The 18,050-nt window shown below is 37.7% G+C and overlaps 2 protein-coding genes across 2 annotated transcripts; both read left to right on the forward strand.

Annotated features, from left to right (window-relative positions):
* The first annotated feature begins 9,567 nt into the window (after positions 1 to 9,567).
* Positions 9,568 to 11,901, forward strand: LOC132152573 (uncharacterized). The gene is made up of 4 exons (XM_059561326.1): positions 9,568 to 9,679; positions 10,140 to 10,439; positions 10,706 to 10,978; positions 11,611 to 11,901. The coding sequence occupies exons 1-4, from the start codon at positions 9,568 to 9,570 to the stop codon at positions 11,661 to 11,663; spliced, it is 738 nt and encodes a 245-aa protein (XP_059417309.1). The 3' UTR covers positions 11,664 to 11,901.
* Positions 11,902 to 14,997: 3,096 nt separating this feature from the next.
* Positions 14,998 to 17,644, forward strand: LOC132152734 (inhibitor of growth protein 1-like). Its single transcript, XM_059561589.1, has 2 exons — positions 14,998 to 15,352; positions 16,546 to 17,644. Exons 1-2 carry the CDS (start codon positions 15,214 to 15,216, stop codon positions 17,331 to 17,333), a joined length of 927 nt encoding a protein of 308 aa, XP_059417572.1. The 5' UTR covers positions 14,998 to 15,213; the 3' UTR covers positions 17,334 to 17,644.
* The last annotated feature ends 406 nt before the right edge of the window (positions 17,645 to 18,050 follow it).

Below are 18,050 nucleotides of genomic sequence, written 5' to 3' on the forward strand. Positions count from 1 at the left end.
AACCCTGACATTAACAAGGCATTTTCACCCCCAGAACTGCTGGTTACTTGATATTTTCTCTTTTTCAGTCCATTCTGTGTAAATCTTAAAGATGGTTGTTCATGAAAATCCCAGTAGATCAGCAGTTTCTGAATTACTCCGACAAGCTTTTCTGGCACCAACAACCATGACATGTTCATCGTCATTTAAATCACCTTTCTTCCCCATTATGATGCTTGGTATGAAATGCAGTGTCTTGTCTTGACCATAGCCCTGTTCAGATGGTAATGAAGAAGAGTTCTGTGATCCTATAAAAACTGTTCATGTGGCCAGTCGCATGATTATCTGCTCTAAATAAAATGTCATGTGCTTGGAAAAATAAAAATACTAATATATAATAATATCCTATTTATTATTTGACTATTAAATCTCCTGTTTAAAAATAGAAAAATAGACATGCTATAGTTGAAATGGTTTTCTGTCTTGCATTTTATCCCTTAAAATTCTAATGTCATTAAATATGTGGAGATTAGCAGAAAGAAGTTAATTGAGTTGCTGATATTTGATTTGATATTTGCGTTAATGATCAGTTGTACAAGTGTACCTATAGTGGCTTGTGATTTTATGTATATTTCACAAAGAAAAAGAAAATATATATTTTTTTCTTTGCACAAGGTAATTTCAGCTCAAATCAATATTCCATGTTCACATATTTATCTGCTAAGTAGTAATTAATAAGTGGGATAATAAGCAGGATCATGTACAGTCAGCTAGTTCTTATCATAAACTAAACCTTTTCAGAGTGAAAGTGACCTTTGTCATAGCTATATTGCAATGATATCATTTGACTGTGCATTAATCTTTATATACTTCCCATCTGGGAAATAAAAAAAGTTTTCCAATGTTTTCATAATCTTTGATCATATCAGGCTTATAAGCAGCCATACTGTTCTAGCAGATAACACTAATCTACAACCCAAAAAAACATCTTCAACAACAAAAACAACAGTATGAACAGTATATTCATTACCAGAAATGCATGTGCTGAATGCAAGGCTCCCGTGTGTGGCAGCGGATGTGTGCTGCGGGTATTTTTAGAGATGGCTCACGTATATGCTGTGCAGTTGCTGTCTGTGGTTTACTCATATGGTTAAATGTGAACAGCACCTTAAGCTCTTGACAACACATGAACAAACATACATATTACTTTCAAGCCAAAGATGTAGGTTCTGCATGTGCCAACACCCACAGCATAAGAAACCATTACACTGTACATTATACATGATGAATTACCTGCTTCCAAAAAGACAAATTATTAATCATTCAATACATGCATGCAAATTTCTCATATAATTGAATTACCCTACATGCAGTCACTCAGCTAGTGATGTAAAAGTGTGCTGTCAGGTGCTTTCAGAGCTGTCACACAAAACTATCACTCAAGCACAAGAGCTCTGAATGATTTCACACAGGAAGTATGATTATAATGCACAGTATATGTGGAACGATAGCCGATAACACGATAACCCTTCAAGGATTATTAGCATCTATTAAACTGAATTATACTAATAATCTGCTCAAGGCTGTGCATTACAGTGATTTTACCATTGGTAAGCAGTCTATTTAGGCACAAATATTGTGCAGCAATGTTGTAAATAAATGCACACTTGTGACTGCATACATTATATTAATTTATCAAGTTGAATGAATTTGTGATTCAGTTTGATTCACTCATGCTGTTCACTCAGAATCCTTTGCAGCAATTTCGCACACACAAAAAAATATTTATATTTTATATTTATATATATATATTTAATCACTAAGATTAAATGTAAGATTATGTAAAAAATTAGTATTTTTTACAAGAAAATACTATTTCAGTCTTTCTACTTCGAAATGTCATGTTTAATTCAATGTTACTTGCCATTTCTTTGTAATTCTATGAGAAATGTAATCTCCAAGTGTTAACTTTTTCAAAGTAAACCCCACACCATTTTTTTGTTTACTGTTTAATATGGAAAAAAAACATTCAGTGATATTAAAATTACAAATTTAACAAACAATACAGTCTCTCTTTTACCACCCACACACTTATAAACAAACATATACGCACATGCAAATGACATTTTCTGCGGACAAAACATCCTCTCTCTGCAAAATGCTGTTTCATTCTCATGCTCACTTCCTCTTTCTCACACACACACACACACACACACATCCAGCAGTGATGTGAAAAGCATTAGACATGACGGTTGTCCTGGTATTCTCCCCTGGGCAGAGTGAATCTTTACAGTGCAGGCTGGTATGAATATTTAACCCTCCTCCTGATGGGGTCACCCTGTCCAGGGCTGCTGGGTTTTCACACAAGGCTGCATCTCTCTCTCTCACACACACACACAACAGCAAAGAGGGTATCTGACCTGACACCAACCCCAGAGACCTCACACGACAAACGAACGCACATGCGAGCTGATATATTGACCTAACACCCTTATCTCTCAAACATCTGGATGCACACAGTGCAGTCGCAGCAGGCCACTCCATCTGATTTTGTCCCCATTGGCTGTAGCTTACACACACACACACTGTGGCATTTATGCAAGACAGATGACACACACACATGCACAAGACCCAGCAGCGAGGCATATCATGAGCGAAATGAAGCAGTAAGAGACACCATGAGGGCACAATAACTTTTTATTTGTGTTCGTGTGTGTGCACTGTCCACAACCTGATGAGCCTTTCCCATGAATGTGATAAGTACATAAGGTTAAAATCTACCACTTTAGAGAGCGTTTTCAAAAAGCTCATTTTCCTTGATTAAAATGCCATCTCAGTGTGGATGGAAGGCCAAAACGTAGAGAAAAAGATGCATTTTCAAAAGAAAATGTATTAGTGTGGACATGGCCAAAGTGGATAAATTTGAAAAAGCAGATTTTGCATTGTAGTGTAGACTGTGAAAACGGAGGCTTTTAAAAATGATGATGCAAGTTTAGTCATGTGACGCATATTCTAAAAATAGATATCCGTGTTTATACTGGTATTGTGCACGTTATGTGCTATGCACTTTCAAACTATTGCTATATATGTGTTACTTTGTACACTCTTCATATCACAGTCCTTCAAAGATGAAAGCGAATTTACTCGCAATCGCTATTTGCGGCAAACAGACATACAATCAGGAGTGTGTGCGACCTGGACGTGTCAGTGAATGGTAAGAGCAGGGGCAGAAATCGCTAAGGGCCCACACCAGAATGTTCTGGGTAATGGCAAGCCTCACTAACTACTCAGATGACGCCATCATCAGAGCACAGTCCCCGAGCGAATTCCGCCAACTTTGTTGAGTGGACACGGGAAATGGATCTCCGTTCTCCGCTGGTTTCCAGGAGCTTATGGCCAGTGCCGCTTCTTACCCAGAGCCCTCCCCGTGGTATGGAGCATAAGCCCAATCCCACTGATGATGGAGAGCCATTTCCTGCAGCGATCCGCAAGCCAGAGCCAAGCAACTGAGCAGAGGATCCCCCCGGAAGTTGAGCTCAACCCATTTGACCGGATGACAGATCAAGCCATGGATGGTGTGAGTGCGGAGAGGAGCTCTGCCCCTGCATCATGGCTGAGGGTGAGCTGAGTATGGATCAGTGTTTGTGCAAAAACTAGAAGGGGGATCTAATAAACTTGGAGTCCGAACTGGAGATCGAACTGCCCCCTCTCCTCTCTCACTCATCTCTGCTGGTCCTGTCCAGCCCTCCTTTGTCCTTGGTTCCCTCATTCAGCCCTAAGGGGGCTTCAGTCCTCCAGTGCCTGCTTCTCGACAGTGCCCTCCTGCTCCTTGAAAATGCACACTCTCCCACCCGCTCCTGCCTCCTCTACCGCTGTCATCTGGCAGCCCCTCTGCTCGCCCTCAGCACACCATCATTGCAGTGCGAGCCCCGCGGGACTGCCATCCTCCAGTGTCACCAGGGTCAGAGTATCCCTCACCTCCTCCTTCAACCTCAGAGGCCCGGACTCTGCCTCGGCATGTAGACCCAGTGGCTCCACCTTAACTCCTAGCTCCCTTGCCTCCACCTTCACCTGTCGATCCATCAGCTCCACCAGGCTCACTCGTCCCTCTGTCTCTGCCATTGACTCCTCTCCTCTGGCTGCACCTCGTCGCTCTGTCCCACCAGCTCTGTTGGGCTCCTTCCTCCCACCAGTACCACCTTGATCCTCAGCAGAGTATGTGAGGGGAGCGGAGTGGGAGCAGAGAGCGGAGTGGAGCGGTGTGATTTTGACTGGAGCGAAAAAGTTGGGGCGTCATGATTTTCACCACCAAAAAAATCATCTCCAAGAGTGCTCCACCACCGTTCCTTTAAGAATACAATTCATGCCAACAGCCCATAATATAACTGGAAATTAAGCAAGAAATCACACGTAAATCACAAGTATGATTTAAACACGTATGCTACTACAACATTTAATTATTCACACACAATCACTCTCTCAATAATGCATTTAAACAAATGTAATTTTAAAGCTCTACTTCATCTGTATCTGATTTTGAATGAGCAGAAATCTGTAGAAGAAATGCATCAATCCGTAGATAAAATAACTGAAAAAAAACTTTTCATCACAAACAAAATTTGCACCGCAAAAAGCAGCAATTATACCTTTTAATGCTGACATATGTTATTTGTTAAGAGGTAGGAAAAAAGTGTGCACACTAGTGTTCCAATAAGCCACTTTGAAGCTCTCCTTTAATATATGTTATGAACAGAAGTTGAACTGTGGAATTTCAAACATACTGCAATATTTTAGACACGGAGCAGTGTTTCTGAAATCAGTAATCCGCTCCCCTCACATACTCTAGTCCTCAGTTGCTCTGGCTCTGCCGCAGATCTCCGGATCTCCGCCGTGGTCGCCAGAGCCCTCGGCTCCACCCTCGGCCCCCGGATCCTTGGCATCCCTCTGGCTCGTTGGCTCTCCATCTCCATCTCGGGCTCCTCCTCCATGGCTTCTCTCTCCGTCGGCTCCACCGTGGCTCGACATCATGGCTGTGGCCTGGGTCCAGCTGGACTCCTCCTGCTCCAAGCCCATCCCATCTCCATGCTGGCTACGCCATCCATCTTCTCCTCTCTGTCTCCTCCATCCATCGTCTCCTCTTTTGGTCTCCTCCTGTCGTCTTCCTCCCGGATATCCATCCCCCTCTGGAACCTCCTCCTTATTTCCCACCTGTGTCTCCCCTTCTGTTGTTTCTATGGTGTGAGAACGCACCTTCGGGGAGGGGGCGTTATGTCAGAATTATGGACCTGTTTGTGTGTGTGTTTTTGCTCCCCGACCAAGTTTCTGTCCCCTGTTAATTGTGTTAATTTGATTCCAGGTGTGTTTCCTTATTTACTCATCATCCTGTGTTTAAAAGCCCCAGTCTCTTCAGTCTTCCTTTGTCGGGTCTACCAGCTCAGTTTGTGTGTAATTCAGCATGAAGTAACAATTAATGGTAGATATAAATGTTTTACAGAAATCTTATTGGTTTTTATTAATTTCTATATATAAATAAAACCTAATGAACAATACTAATGAACATTAAGCTATAATAATTATTCCTGTAAAAGTACTGTTAGTGCACGATACCTAATGTTAACTAAATTAACCTTTTTGTGTAGTATGTGTATATTTTTTCAAATGATGACACTAAATGGAAGGTTGTCACATTTATCTCACTTAAGGGTGTATATTTGCTCCTAAACTAATGTAGTACACACACACAACATAATGAACTGACTAAAAGGTCAAATCTGCGTTCCACGCATACTTTTCAAACTGGACTGGGGCTGAGCACCTCGAGTTTTATTTTAACCTCCAGAGACATGAAGACATGCTGCTATTCCAGCGTCTGCATTACTGTCACACCTCTGCATCATCGCCTTTCATCATCCCAGCGCTTACAGACCTGACTCATAGATCATGAAAAAATGCATTTGTAGATCTCACATTGAGGATAGACACACACCTTCTGACGCCAGTCTGAAAGCCAACCACTGCTCTTTCTTTTCTTTCCAGGAGGTGAGCTGGTGTCAAGGCGTTTGTATTGATTGCTCTCTTATGTCACTTTAGGACCTGGTCATTTCTGACGCAACTGCAATGACGGCCATAATCCCCCCATGGTCAGTCTGAGTGACCAAGACAAACAGAGACGGGGTAGGAGGGAGAGCTAAAAACAGTGTGATGTTTACCAAATGATAGCGTACAAGCCTACATTCCTCTGGTTAAGATAACAGCAGAGCTCTGGGAAGCAGAAGGGGACAGGAAAAACAGTGCATTCAGAAAATAATACCATAGAATAATTTTCACATTTTGCTGTGATGCAGCCCTTAAAATGCTAAAATGATGAGCTGATGAGTCCAAAATGTGCAGTGTAAGTACCGTTTTTATTTTCTTTATATCTTTTTACATTCCATATTCCATAATTACAAAGCAAAACATGATTTGTGATAACTTGCAATTTCTTAAAAATAATTAATTTTAATAAGGCACTGAGTAGGTATTCATAACCCAGTTGATGCACCCTTGGCAGTGAGGCACCCTCATGTTTTGGGGGGGGGGGGGTATTATAGGGATTTACTTCCATTGTACATTGCAGATCCTTTCAAACTTTGTAAGCCATTCATTCCCTTACGAAATAGAAGTTTATTCAAGTGTGCTATTAGTATACTTATTTTTAACTTAAAAAATAGGGAAGTATGCTTTTAGTTGACTTTCTATGTACTTCTCAGAAATGGGCTTTATGTACTCCTCAGAAATATATTTATACTTGACTTATACTTACAAAAAGTCTAAATATGTTTGAGCTATACTCCTAAAATCTGTGCAAAAATGTGGTCAAAATGTTATTTCTTTCTTTCTTTCTTTTTTTTTATGAAACTTACCCACACTAAAGTGTTTAAAAAAGAATGCATTCAGCTAGAACAAAATGTTTTTGTTTACAAGCAGCCTGTTCTTTCTTTGGAAGTTTTGTATGTTCAGATATTCATATAACAAAATATATACAAATTCAAACCTAAATAGGGACATAGTAGTATACTTATAGTATGATGTAAAGTTCACGTACTTATGAGTGTACTTGCAGTACAAAACTACTGAACTAGTAGTTTACTGAGACTATACTTCAAAGTGTACAAAGCATTTAATTAGTAAACTATCAGTATACTAATAAGTTCACTTTTAATATAATTGCAGTACAAACTACAAACATAGAGGTAAACTAGTTGTGTACTCAAAGTTTGCTACTGTTATACTTAAAGTATACTTTTATATACCGGTATAGAAAGTGGGTCAATTTAGTCCCAAGGAGTATTGAAACAGTACACTTACAAGTATACTACTAGAACTGTGATAGTTGTATACTTGCTACATAAAGTATACTTAAAAATATACTTGAACTTTACTTAAGTATACTTAGTAAAATAAACTTGAAGAATACTACTTTTTTGGTAAGGGTCTCTTCAGAGATGTTTGATTGGGCTTATAAACCCAGGCTCTGGCTGGCTCATTGAAGGATATTCACAGAGTTGTCCCAAGCCACTCTTTCATTGTCTTGGCTGTGTGTTTAGGATCATTGGTCCTGAGCTTATGCCACCATCATGCTTCACCATTGGGAAGGTATTGTGCTGAATGAGGTGATGAATGTAAAGCCCAGATTGGTGATGGTTGTACTTCTACAAATTTCTATGTTTTTAGCAACTCCGCACATACTCTTTGTAGCTTAATCAGAGTGACCATACGGCTTTTGGTCACATCTCTTTTGATAGGTGTGTTCACACTTGGCTGGTTGGTTCAATTAAGACAAACTCTTGTGCAACTGCTCTGTAAGTGCAGTTCATTTAAGTAAGTGTGAACGCTCCCATCTGAACTTTGGTGGGCAAAAATAAGTGGGCCGAGACCCACCTTTTCCATGTGCTATGGAGAAAATCCTTAAACAGTTTTGACTCCTTTAACATTTTTACACTTACATACATACACTCTGCAGAGTTTTTCAGCACCATACACACATATGTGTATTTAGCTGAGCACACAGCAGCACTAAGCTGTGTCTCAAAATATACATTATAAAATGTATATACTTACATCATATCCTTTTGACATTTGTTTTGTATCTTTAGTTGTGATGTTAAAAATGACCAGTAAGCAAACCATTATCTTTTAATAAAATGTGAAAATTAAAAATGTTTTTAACTTTCTGAATGCACTCTAAATTAAACTGATCAAAATTGCAATTTCCTCTTTCTTTACAATCATCAATTACGTTAGTCTCATCATTCTGCCGGGTAGATAAAACAACAAAATTAACCAACAAAATCACCATCAGCACTTCACACACTGCCAAACTGCAATCGTCTCACACGAAGATAATGCTCTCACATTACAGCTGTGGTTAACAAGACAGGAAGTCGAGTATTTTCGTGAGGGATAGATTATGTACTGATAAAAATGATTAAAAATATATATGAAAGTGTATAAGAGCTTTACTTTTAAAGGAAACAATAGGTAGGAGAACACAAATACCAGGGAACTAATACATTTAAAGGTGAAATAAGAAGAAAAGAAGTCTGACCTGAGAAATGCAGCGATGGTGAACAATAAGACATTGATGGTGGTCGTCCTCCTAAACATCTTTGTGGCAGGAAGTCAAACAAAAGGTTGGTTTAGAAAATGGTATAGAAATATGAGATAATGTGCTTGTTAATTTTTATTACTTAATGATCAACAGATCATTATTTCATGTAAATGTAAATGCTTACAAATGAACTTTCAATTCATATGATCATGCACTTTTTGAAAATCTTTAAATGATTTTGACAGATGGTTTACAGTGATTAAAATCTGCATTAATAAATCGTTAACAAACATTATACAATGCTTAACAGATCATTAGTTAATCCTTATAAATCATTAAACTTTCAATTCATATGATCATGCACTTTAAAAAAAATCTATAAATGACTTTAACTAAAATTATACGATTAAAAACTAATTTGTAAATGACATCATTTGTATGATAACAAATGTTATTAAACATCAGTTCATATACTACCTAATGCTCTTTTTATATGTGAAAAAAATGATGTTAGCACCCCACAAACTATGTTTACATATAAACTCATAATCATAGTCTCTAAAGGTCGTATATTTGGTTATTATTTGTTCTGTAGACTTCTACTATTTACACATCTTAACAAATCATTCATTGATTATTATTTGTTCATGTTTTTGCTTTACCCAATCTAAAAAAAATAATTCACCATTTAAAAATGTATATAAATGTTTACAAATCATTTAGTATCTTTATGTGCATTGAACTTTTAGCTGCTGTAACAGCGTTTGTGTAAAGGGCGGTTATGAAATAATGATCTGTTAAGCATTAGGCAATGTATACATAAACAAGTACATTATCTCGCGTTTCTAGCTATTTGAAAATATAATAACTAAAGTTAATGATGTATTAATGAAAGTTATTATAAAGTGTTACTCTTGTATAAATTTGCTAAATCTTCAACATACCATGCACACTTACATTAGATTAACAGAAATGAACTGTAAATCTTACTGGAGTGAATGATTGTGTTTCCATGTGCTGAGCCTCACATTAACCTGTTACTAACCCGCTGTGCCACTAACTGTCCTGTAGGAGAACATTATAAAGATTCTGCACTTGAAAAACTGACAGGTCAGATAACATACACTTTTATTTATATATGTAAATACATTTCATGAATATGGAACAAAAAAAAAAGGAACAAAACTCTTATAAAAATATACATTTTAAACTAACGGTCAGCGAAAGCAAGTGCTTAACATTGAGAAAACATGAATTGTCAAACTATTTATAGAACTTTATAGAATCACCATTTTACATTCATTACATTTTTCATATAGCTGCTTTTCATGTGGAGGGATTTGTGGTTCTAATGCTTAAAAAAATTAACATTATATTGTAAACTGTATTGATGAAAAGTTCCAATTGTGTTATATCTATTGTCAAAATAGAGCTGCTGTGTATGTCATAACTAATTTAGGGTTAAAGGAAAAGACGCATCGAAGGAAAACAATAGTCTGGCAATGCAACATCTAAATGTGCCATAATACCCAAATGCTATATATATATATATATATTTATTTTTTTTTAGATTTCCAAGAGCAGATCTTTATTTCAGGCAGTGATGTGACTTTACGGTGTGGCAATCTCACTGCTGCCAAATGGAATGAATTAATTTATATAATCTGGAACATCAGCCTGCAAGACAGAAAATGTAGAGTTGGTGTGTCACCCAAGCTGGACGACACATGCAATGATGGAAAGAAGCTGGAAAACACCTCAGATGGAGTTTCTCTATTCATTCCCAAGATTTCAGTTGAAGATGAAGGGCTTTACTTTTGTGATTTATCATATAAAGGAGGAAGCTATGCACTAAATGTGACTGTAAGCGGTGAGTACAAACACAATTTACAGTAAAACTATTGAAAATGCTGTGAAAATGTTTGCATTTACATAACAGGTTTACATAATAAGGCTAGGAGTACAGCCACTAACTGATAACTTATTTCTAGCTGAGAACTTGAACATCTCTCAAACTTTCACTTTAGTGATAATAACCAGTACTGAATCCAGTTCACTGTACAAAACACATGTAAAGCTAAAAATGAAGCAGATGGTGTTAATGATTAATAAATTCAATTTAATTCTTTGTTTTAGTTACCAATGTTTCAACCAAGCAGGACAGTGAAAACAATCAAAGGACTGCTGTCTGTAATTCCAAATATAAAATGAAAGCACCCACTCTTCATTGGGAACCTGCCGTGAACTTTTTCTCCAACATCAGTTCTGTCAAGAAGCTTGGCAGGTTTTTTATGTTGGAGAATAAAGTATATCTGCCGGAAAATCTCAACATTAGTGAGCTCACCTGTGTGGCCACATACACGTCTAAGTCCGGCTCTGTGCAGCACAAGAGCACACTTCATCTTACAGGTGAGCACACATTACATGAAAAGGAAATGAGAATTGATTTAATAAGTGGGTCAGTAGTGAATTCATGTTCCTCTCAAGCTCAGTCAGGTTGGATGAAGACCACTAGTCAAAAGACATTAGATCTCTCTAGAGATGTTTGATTAGGTTCAAATCCAGGGTCTGAATACTTGCATATTAAATTTGAAAAGTGATCACACATCTTGTTTTTGCTTTTTCTGTTATGGAGTGTGGAGTGTTGACTGATGTTGAAAATAATAATAATAATAATTTAAAGCATTTTTAGCATAAAGCTGCAACATAAAATGTGAAAAATATTCAAGAGTCTGAATACTTTCTGAATGCATGTAGTACTATCTATGGGGTTACTAACTTAAAGAAAAGGCACCAGCAGTATGAGGAATCCACTGCATGGAGGGTGCATGATAGGACATGTGCATTTGTCTTTGTCAAGCAGTGACACTGGGCAGCTTTAAGACCATAAAAAGTCAAAATCATCATTATTTACTGCTTGCCACCATAAGCATTCTCGTTCTTTTTCTCTGTTGTTATTGCATACACAGGCTCTCACACACGTACACTTTTCCCCATTTTAATATTGTTCTCCTTCTCAAACTTTGTCTGGAGCCACATAGGAATAAAATTTTGTCTCAGAATGGAAGAAGAAACACCCACAAAGAGATGTTAAAATATGGTCGATAAACAGGATGTGGACAGCAAACGAAAAGAAAGTGAATTGGAGGGGTACCTGAGAACTGCTAAAATCATTTCAACACAGAGCATCTTAAGAATTAAAGCAAAAGCACCAAATAGTGCATTAAATAGTTTCCTTTATCCTCTTAATTTTTGTCTGTAATGAAGATGCATTTACATTGTTATTTGGCCTCTGAGTTAAAAAATAAAGTCCAAACATTTTGCTTGTGTTATTTTTCTTTTGTATAAATGGCATTTATAAAGTTTTAAGTGTGGCTTAAGCATCCAAATGATTTTGGGGCAATTTTAAAACTAGCAGTTACATGAAGATGAGTCACAAATGTCACAAAGTCCAAAAAACCCTTTCTAAAAGAAAAAAGAATGGAACTGAGATACATAAAACACACTGTTCCAAAAACTACGGAGGTCTTCTCTTACCCTTTATTTATCAGTAATATGTTGTGATTTCATTATTTGCACTTACGTAATAAATTCCAAAGCCATTATTGTGTGTTTGCAAGAGAGAGTGAAAGAGAGATTTCTTTATATCTGTTTATAATAACATTTAGTCTCATCTGCCTCAGAATCTTCAAGGTGTGTTTTGGTAAAGCTCAGTCTGAATGCATGTGGCCTTTCTTGAGAAGTGGCCTTTTTCTTGCAAATCTCTCATTCAAGCCACATTTGCGGAGAATCTGTGATATTGTTGTCAGATGCACACAATGACCACTCTTTAGCCTCTTTCACACAGTAATACTGGTAAATTGCCGTAAATTTATGACTTTATTGTTAGATACAAAAATGTGGTGTTCATACAGGCAACGACATCCCCTCTTTTTTCTGGTAAAACACCATTCACACATCAGTTTCAAAATACCAGTAAATTATGTGACATCAGTAAATTTGGAAATGACCTCTAAAGGGCTGTGCCCCTCGGAGTTTAGTTTGTAAACATGGAGGGGTATGCGGTCAGGTGACGATGTTTTTATTCTTGTGTCAAACATTCACATTCATGCTGCTGCTTTTGGCCCAGAAACATTGTATAAGACGACTTCAAATGATTGATCCAAAGTAGATGTCTTACGTCGTACGTGCTCATACTGGTAATCTAATTCCGAGGTTCACACAGAGCAGATTACAAGTAATTTACTGGTAATGTTACAGCTTCTCATACCATAAAGTTGCCTTAATATATATAACAGTATTTTTGAAAAGGTCCTGTTCACACATGATTTCTTAATGGTATTTACTGGTAATTTATCAGTAAAGATTGTGTGTGTGTAAGGGCATTTGTCATAAATTCCTGCAGCTGCTTCAGAGTTGCCTCTTGTTCGCCTCTCGGACCAGTTTCCTCCTGCTCGTTCATCAGTTTGGATAGACATCCTGATCCAGACAGGGTCTGTGTACCAAATACCTTCGTCTTAATAATAATAGACTTCACTGGGTTTATAGGCATTGATAAAGCCTTTTTTTTTTGGGATCCATCTCCTGTGCCTGTCCACAACTTTATCCTGGAGATCTTTTGACAGTGCCTTGGCACCCAGAGTTGATTGTTTGCTTCAGTTGCACTACCAAGGACTGAAATGCTCCAGGAAAACTCTTTTAATGCTGAGCCGATCAAAATGACCACAGCAGAATGTCAAATGGCTTTGTGTGCCATTGAGAAGGTGATTAGCTCCACCTGATTGAATTTACAAGTCTTTTTTGTTTGTTTTGGAGGGGGGGGGGGTCTCTTTTTTCCAACTCTTGTTTCCCCCCCCCCCCCACACACATCACTCTGATATTAGTCTGGGTACTTTTCGGTGTCCTTGTTACAGTTACTTTTAAATATTGAGTAACATTAATTACATACTACATGGTTAGGGTTAGGATGTGGTATCTATCTATCTATCTATCTATCTATCTATCTATCTATACTGCCATTCAAAAGATTGTGATCAGTAAGATTTTTTGATGTTTTATAACGCAAGCCTGAAAAAAGTTTGAGAGCGTCTACACAAAACCTTACTTACGACTACACCTCGATTCTTGACACTAACTTAATGTGGAAAGTAACCTAATTTGTCCAGTCTCTGAATTCTCCATTGACAATGAAATGCATAAAAGGTCATTTTTTAGGACAACACTCGGGTAAGAGCACAGAAGACAAGGAGACTCGACTTTACACTCATTCCCCCTCTAATTTGCACATTACGATATTTCAGTCATCTGACATTTTTACTGCTCATAACACAGAGTTACAACTACAAGGAACTACTTTTACCATTTTCAAAGGTCATTCAAAACTGTTAAAAATATAGGATAAACTTATTAGAATTTCTCTTCAGGGCTGTAACTGAAACAAGGAATCCACAGGAAACAATATCTACATGGTGTGCCAGTAAACAGCTCAGCTGAGGATAAACAACATTAAGAGCCTCATTGCCTCAACATAAGAGACCCCTGCAGGCCATTCTTGTGTTAGAAGAACTCAACTACACTTTTCACCTTTCAACATAGGATGTGAATTATCCAAGCAGCTAAAATTAATAAATAATGAATAATGATTTATTAAGATGCATTAAAAGTTGCTATTTTATTTATATTTAATAATTAAGCTCAAATAGAAGATAAAACACAAAATAGCACATTTGTTACATTACACCTCATTTGAGCTATATTTTCAAATGATGCTGTAAGGATGTTTTGAGATTTTGCTGTCAAGTGATCTACACAGTAAACACAATATAACAAAGAAAAAAATGCTTTATGTTAATATTATGCAGCCAATCTTCTAATAAATAAATAATATTGAATGCAAAAGTCCCCGCTTATTTCATTTTGCAAGATAATATAAGACACTATAACTCTCTGAACCCTCCAAACACACACACACACACACACACACACACACACGTTTGTTTTTGTGAAAAGTGGGGACATCCCATAGGCGTAATGGTTTTTATACTGTACAAACTGTATATTCTATGGCCCTACACCAAACATACACCTAACCCTCACAGGAAACTTTGTGCATTTTTACTTTCTCAAAAAAAACTCATTCTGTATGTTTTATAAGCGTTTTGAAAAATGGGGACATGGGTTATGTCCTCATAAGTTGTGTCCTGATGTCACAAAAACAAGAGCACACACACACAAGCCTAAACCTATCATAAACATGTATCTAATTTTTTTTTCATATGATTGTTGAAGTCTTGCTACCAAACGCCACCAAGCGTCTTCAAAGTGCAACAATATGCAGACATCGCGCGACCCTGTGGCAAACATTAAAAGGATTCGCTCATGAATATTAATTAGCTTTAGCGTACCAAGACACTCTGTTGGAAGATTATGGAGCAACGTCACTTTGAAGTAATTCATATTCATGAGCTAGGTCTCCGCCATAGAAGCGTCACTGGTCCTGCACAACTCACTACTACACTTAACGTTATCTAAATAACTTTCCCAGCAGCCCACACTTTTATTCTTTAAAATCTATCCTAGGATAATATTACTATTAAAACACATATTCGCATTGATTTACCCGACTCTTAAATGCGTGCGAAAAGATGTTGAACCCTTCTTCAAACGGGGAGTCTTCTCATGTTGTGAACTATATTGAGGAGTATCTGGAGCTGCTCGAGTCTTTGCCGCTGGACCTTCAAAGATGTGTGTCTCTCATGAAGGAAATTGACGCCAGATATCAAGGTGAGAGCTTACAGTCTCTTGCATTTAGCATACGTGTAAAAAATCACTGCATTGTTTGTGCAACGGTGTTAGTTGTCACACTAGCTAGCTGGCTAGTGGCTAACCGTTAGCACGTGAAAACTTGCAAGTTTCCCCGCGTCGCGAGATTGAGAGGTTAAAGCTGCAAAGTTGGTCAAATATAGAGTGAATTTATTTGTAATGTATATCTTACATCTGTAAAGGTTTAGATGAAATCACTAACGTTACACATCCTGATTGGATGGAGAGTCGAGTCTCGCAGCTTCTAGAGCGCCACTAAACTTCCTGTTTAACGTTAAAAAATTATGTAACGTTAGCTTGAAATCAGTTTTGTGTTAGTGCGGTGTAAATAGTACTTAAAATATAAAAACGACTGCACATAAAGTTTCATATGGTCAGCGACTGTGTCTAGACGCATTAACCTCTTAAAGCAAAGACGCTCCAGTCAAAACCATTTTTATTCAATGCACTGGTCAGTTTTGCTTCCATATCATGTCTTTTTTTCAGGCTGGTTCAAAAGAAAATATCCAAAATACACATGTACGTGTTTATTTGATTATGCATAATCTATTTGCATTTGTAGATTTCAAGTACATTACATATTTTTAAGGCCATATTTAAAAAAAAAAAATAATAATAATATATATATATATATATTTTTTTTTTTTTTCTCAATTTCATTAGCACTTACATATTACAAACCTTGGAGTTTAATTCAGGTCTATATTCTGAAGGTTTTCTCCAGAGCCATGTGTTTATACAATCCACCCGGTAATTACACATTTTAGTCCTAAAAAAAGAATTCCCCCATAATCAAACATGATCGTGTTAAAAAGAGATATCCCAAATCCCATCTGTTACGAAATATTTTTGCATTTGGTTTGTCTAATTCAGATTTTGGTTCTAGAAATAAATGTATGCGAATCTGGTAATATTTACTTCCACATAATTCCACATGTGTTTATTAAAACATAACATTTCAGAAAAGTTATTGTCCTGTAATTAATCAACCATAGTGATATTTGTTAGTTAACATGTTTTATTCACCTGTGGCATCCTGACAATAAAGCTTTTTTGCCATGATTACTGATTTTTTTATTGGAGGTTAAAATGATATAGACTGACTTTACAGTAACACTATAAAAAACATTAACCCTGATGCATTGACCTTGCAGAGATCCTCAATGAATTGGACGAGGCTTATGAGAAGCACAAACAAGAATCAGATCCCGTGCAGAGGCGGCGTCTGCTTCACTGCATCCAGCGCTCTTTGATCCGCACAGAAGAACTCGGGGATGAAAAGATCCAGATCGCAGGCCAAATGGTGGAAATGGTGGAGAATCGCAGTCGGCAGCTCGACTGGCAGAGTGAGCTTTTCCAGGCCTGCCAGGACTCGCCGGAGAGCACCGTGTCGGTGGGCAGCATCCCCAGTGCCAATGCATCCGTAACTATGACACCGGTCTCTGCTTCGATGCTCTCGGTCAGTAAGCCCAGTGCGGATCGGAGGCGAGACGAGACCCCGGCTTCAGTTGACAAATCTGGTGGAAAGCGTTCACGAAGGCAGAAAAATGGTTCGGAGAACCGAGAAAACTCCAATTATGGCATGGAGCCCAATGAGGAGGTTGGTTCAGGTGTGTCTAAAGAGAAGAAGGCTAAGACCTCGTCCACGTCAGCGAAGAAGAAGAAGAGGTCGAAAAGCAAGCAGGACAGGGAGCCGTCGCCGACAGACCTGCCTATCGATCCCAATGAACCCACTTATTGTCTGTGCGAGCAAGTGTCTTATGGAGAGATGATAGGTTGTGATAATGATGAATGCACTATTGAGTGGTTTCACTTCTCCTGTGTTGGCCTGCACCATAAGCCCAAGGGGAAATGGTACTGTCCGAAGTGCAGAGGAGACAATGAGAAGACAATGGACAAAGCATTAGAGAGGTCTAAGAGAGAACGAGCATACAACCGGTAGTGTTAAGGTGTAGCTGGTTGCCAGTGTGCTTCTATTCAGGAGTTTAGCATCCACTTTTGAGAGGCCAGGACCTGTGATGTTGTTACAGACTAGGGTTGGTCATTGGTTAGTAGCTATATCTTTTAGGGATATATTTGATACCGTTCACTTATCAGCTACAGAGTTATCAATGTTCTGCAGCATTGGAAGAATTCTGCTCATCCAACCATAAGACAGTGTATTTAATTTGTACTATTTTCAATTATCAGTTTTGTATTTATGCCTTGCGTAACTCTACATATGTTCATGAAAAATAAACCATGCTTAATGTAGTGTTGTTTCATGCTTATAAAAAAATCAGGCTTTGAAGGAATATTTCACCCAAAAGTGGATATTTCATAGAAATACATCCAAGATATAGATGAGTTTATTTCATCATCACAATAGTTTTGTAGAAATCAAAATAGTTTAGGAGAAATTTAGCATCAAATCACTTGCTCACCAATGGATCCTCTGGAGTGAATGGGTGCCGTCAGAATGAGAGTCCAAACAGTTGATTAAAAACATTTCATATCACAATAATGCACACCACTCCAGTCTATTTGACATCTTATGAAGTGAAAATCTGTGTGTTTGTAATAAATCCATCAAGATGTTTTTAACTTAAAATTTGTCCTTCTGGCTAGAATACGAGTGGACAACAGTGGATGGACGTTTTCAGTGAAGCGTTATGATGGA

This window comes from Carassius carassius, chromosome 11 (genome assembly GCF_963082965.1).
Source record: "Carassius carassius chromosome 11, fCarCar2.1, whole genome shotgun sequence".
Lineage (NCBI taxonomy): Eukaryota > Metazoa > Chordata > Actinopteri > Cypriniformes > Cyprinidae > Carassius > Carassius carassius.

Excerpts from the sequence above, each read along its gene's own strand:
- LOC132152573 (XM_059561326.1), top strand. The coding sequence starts at position 9,568 with ATGATTGTGTTTCCATGTGCTGAGCCTCACATTAACCTGTTACTAACC. Across the intron at positions 9,680-10,139 it reads TGCACTTGAAAAACTGACAG|ATTTCCAAGAGCAGATCTTT; the intron begins GTCAGATAACAT and ends ATTTTTTTTTAG. Across the intron at positions 10,979-11,610 it reads GAGCACACTTCATCTTACAG|GAATAAAATTTTGTCTCAGA; the intron begins GTGAGCACACAT and ends GGAGCCACATAG.
- LOC132152734 (XM_059561589.1), top strand. The coding sequence starts at position 15,214 with ATGTTGAACCCTTCTTCAAACGGGGAGTCTTCTCATGTTGTGAACTAT. Across the intron at positions 15,353-16,545 it reads AATTGACGCCAGATATCAAG|AGATCCTCAATGAATTGGAC; the intron begins GTGAGAGCTTAC and ends TTGACCTTGCAG.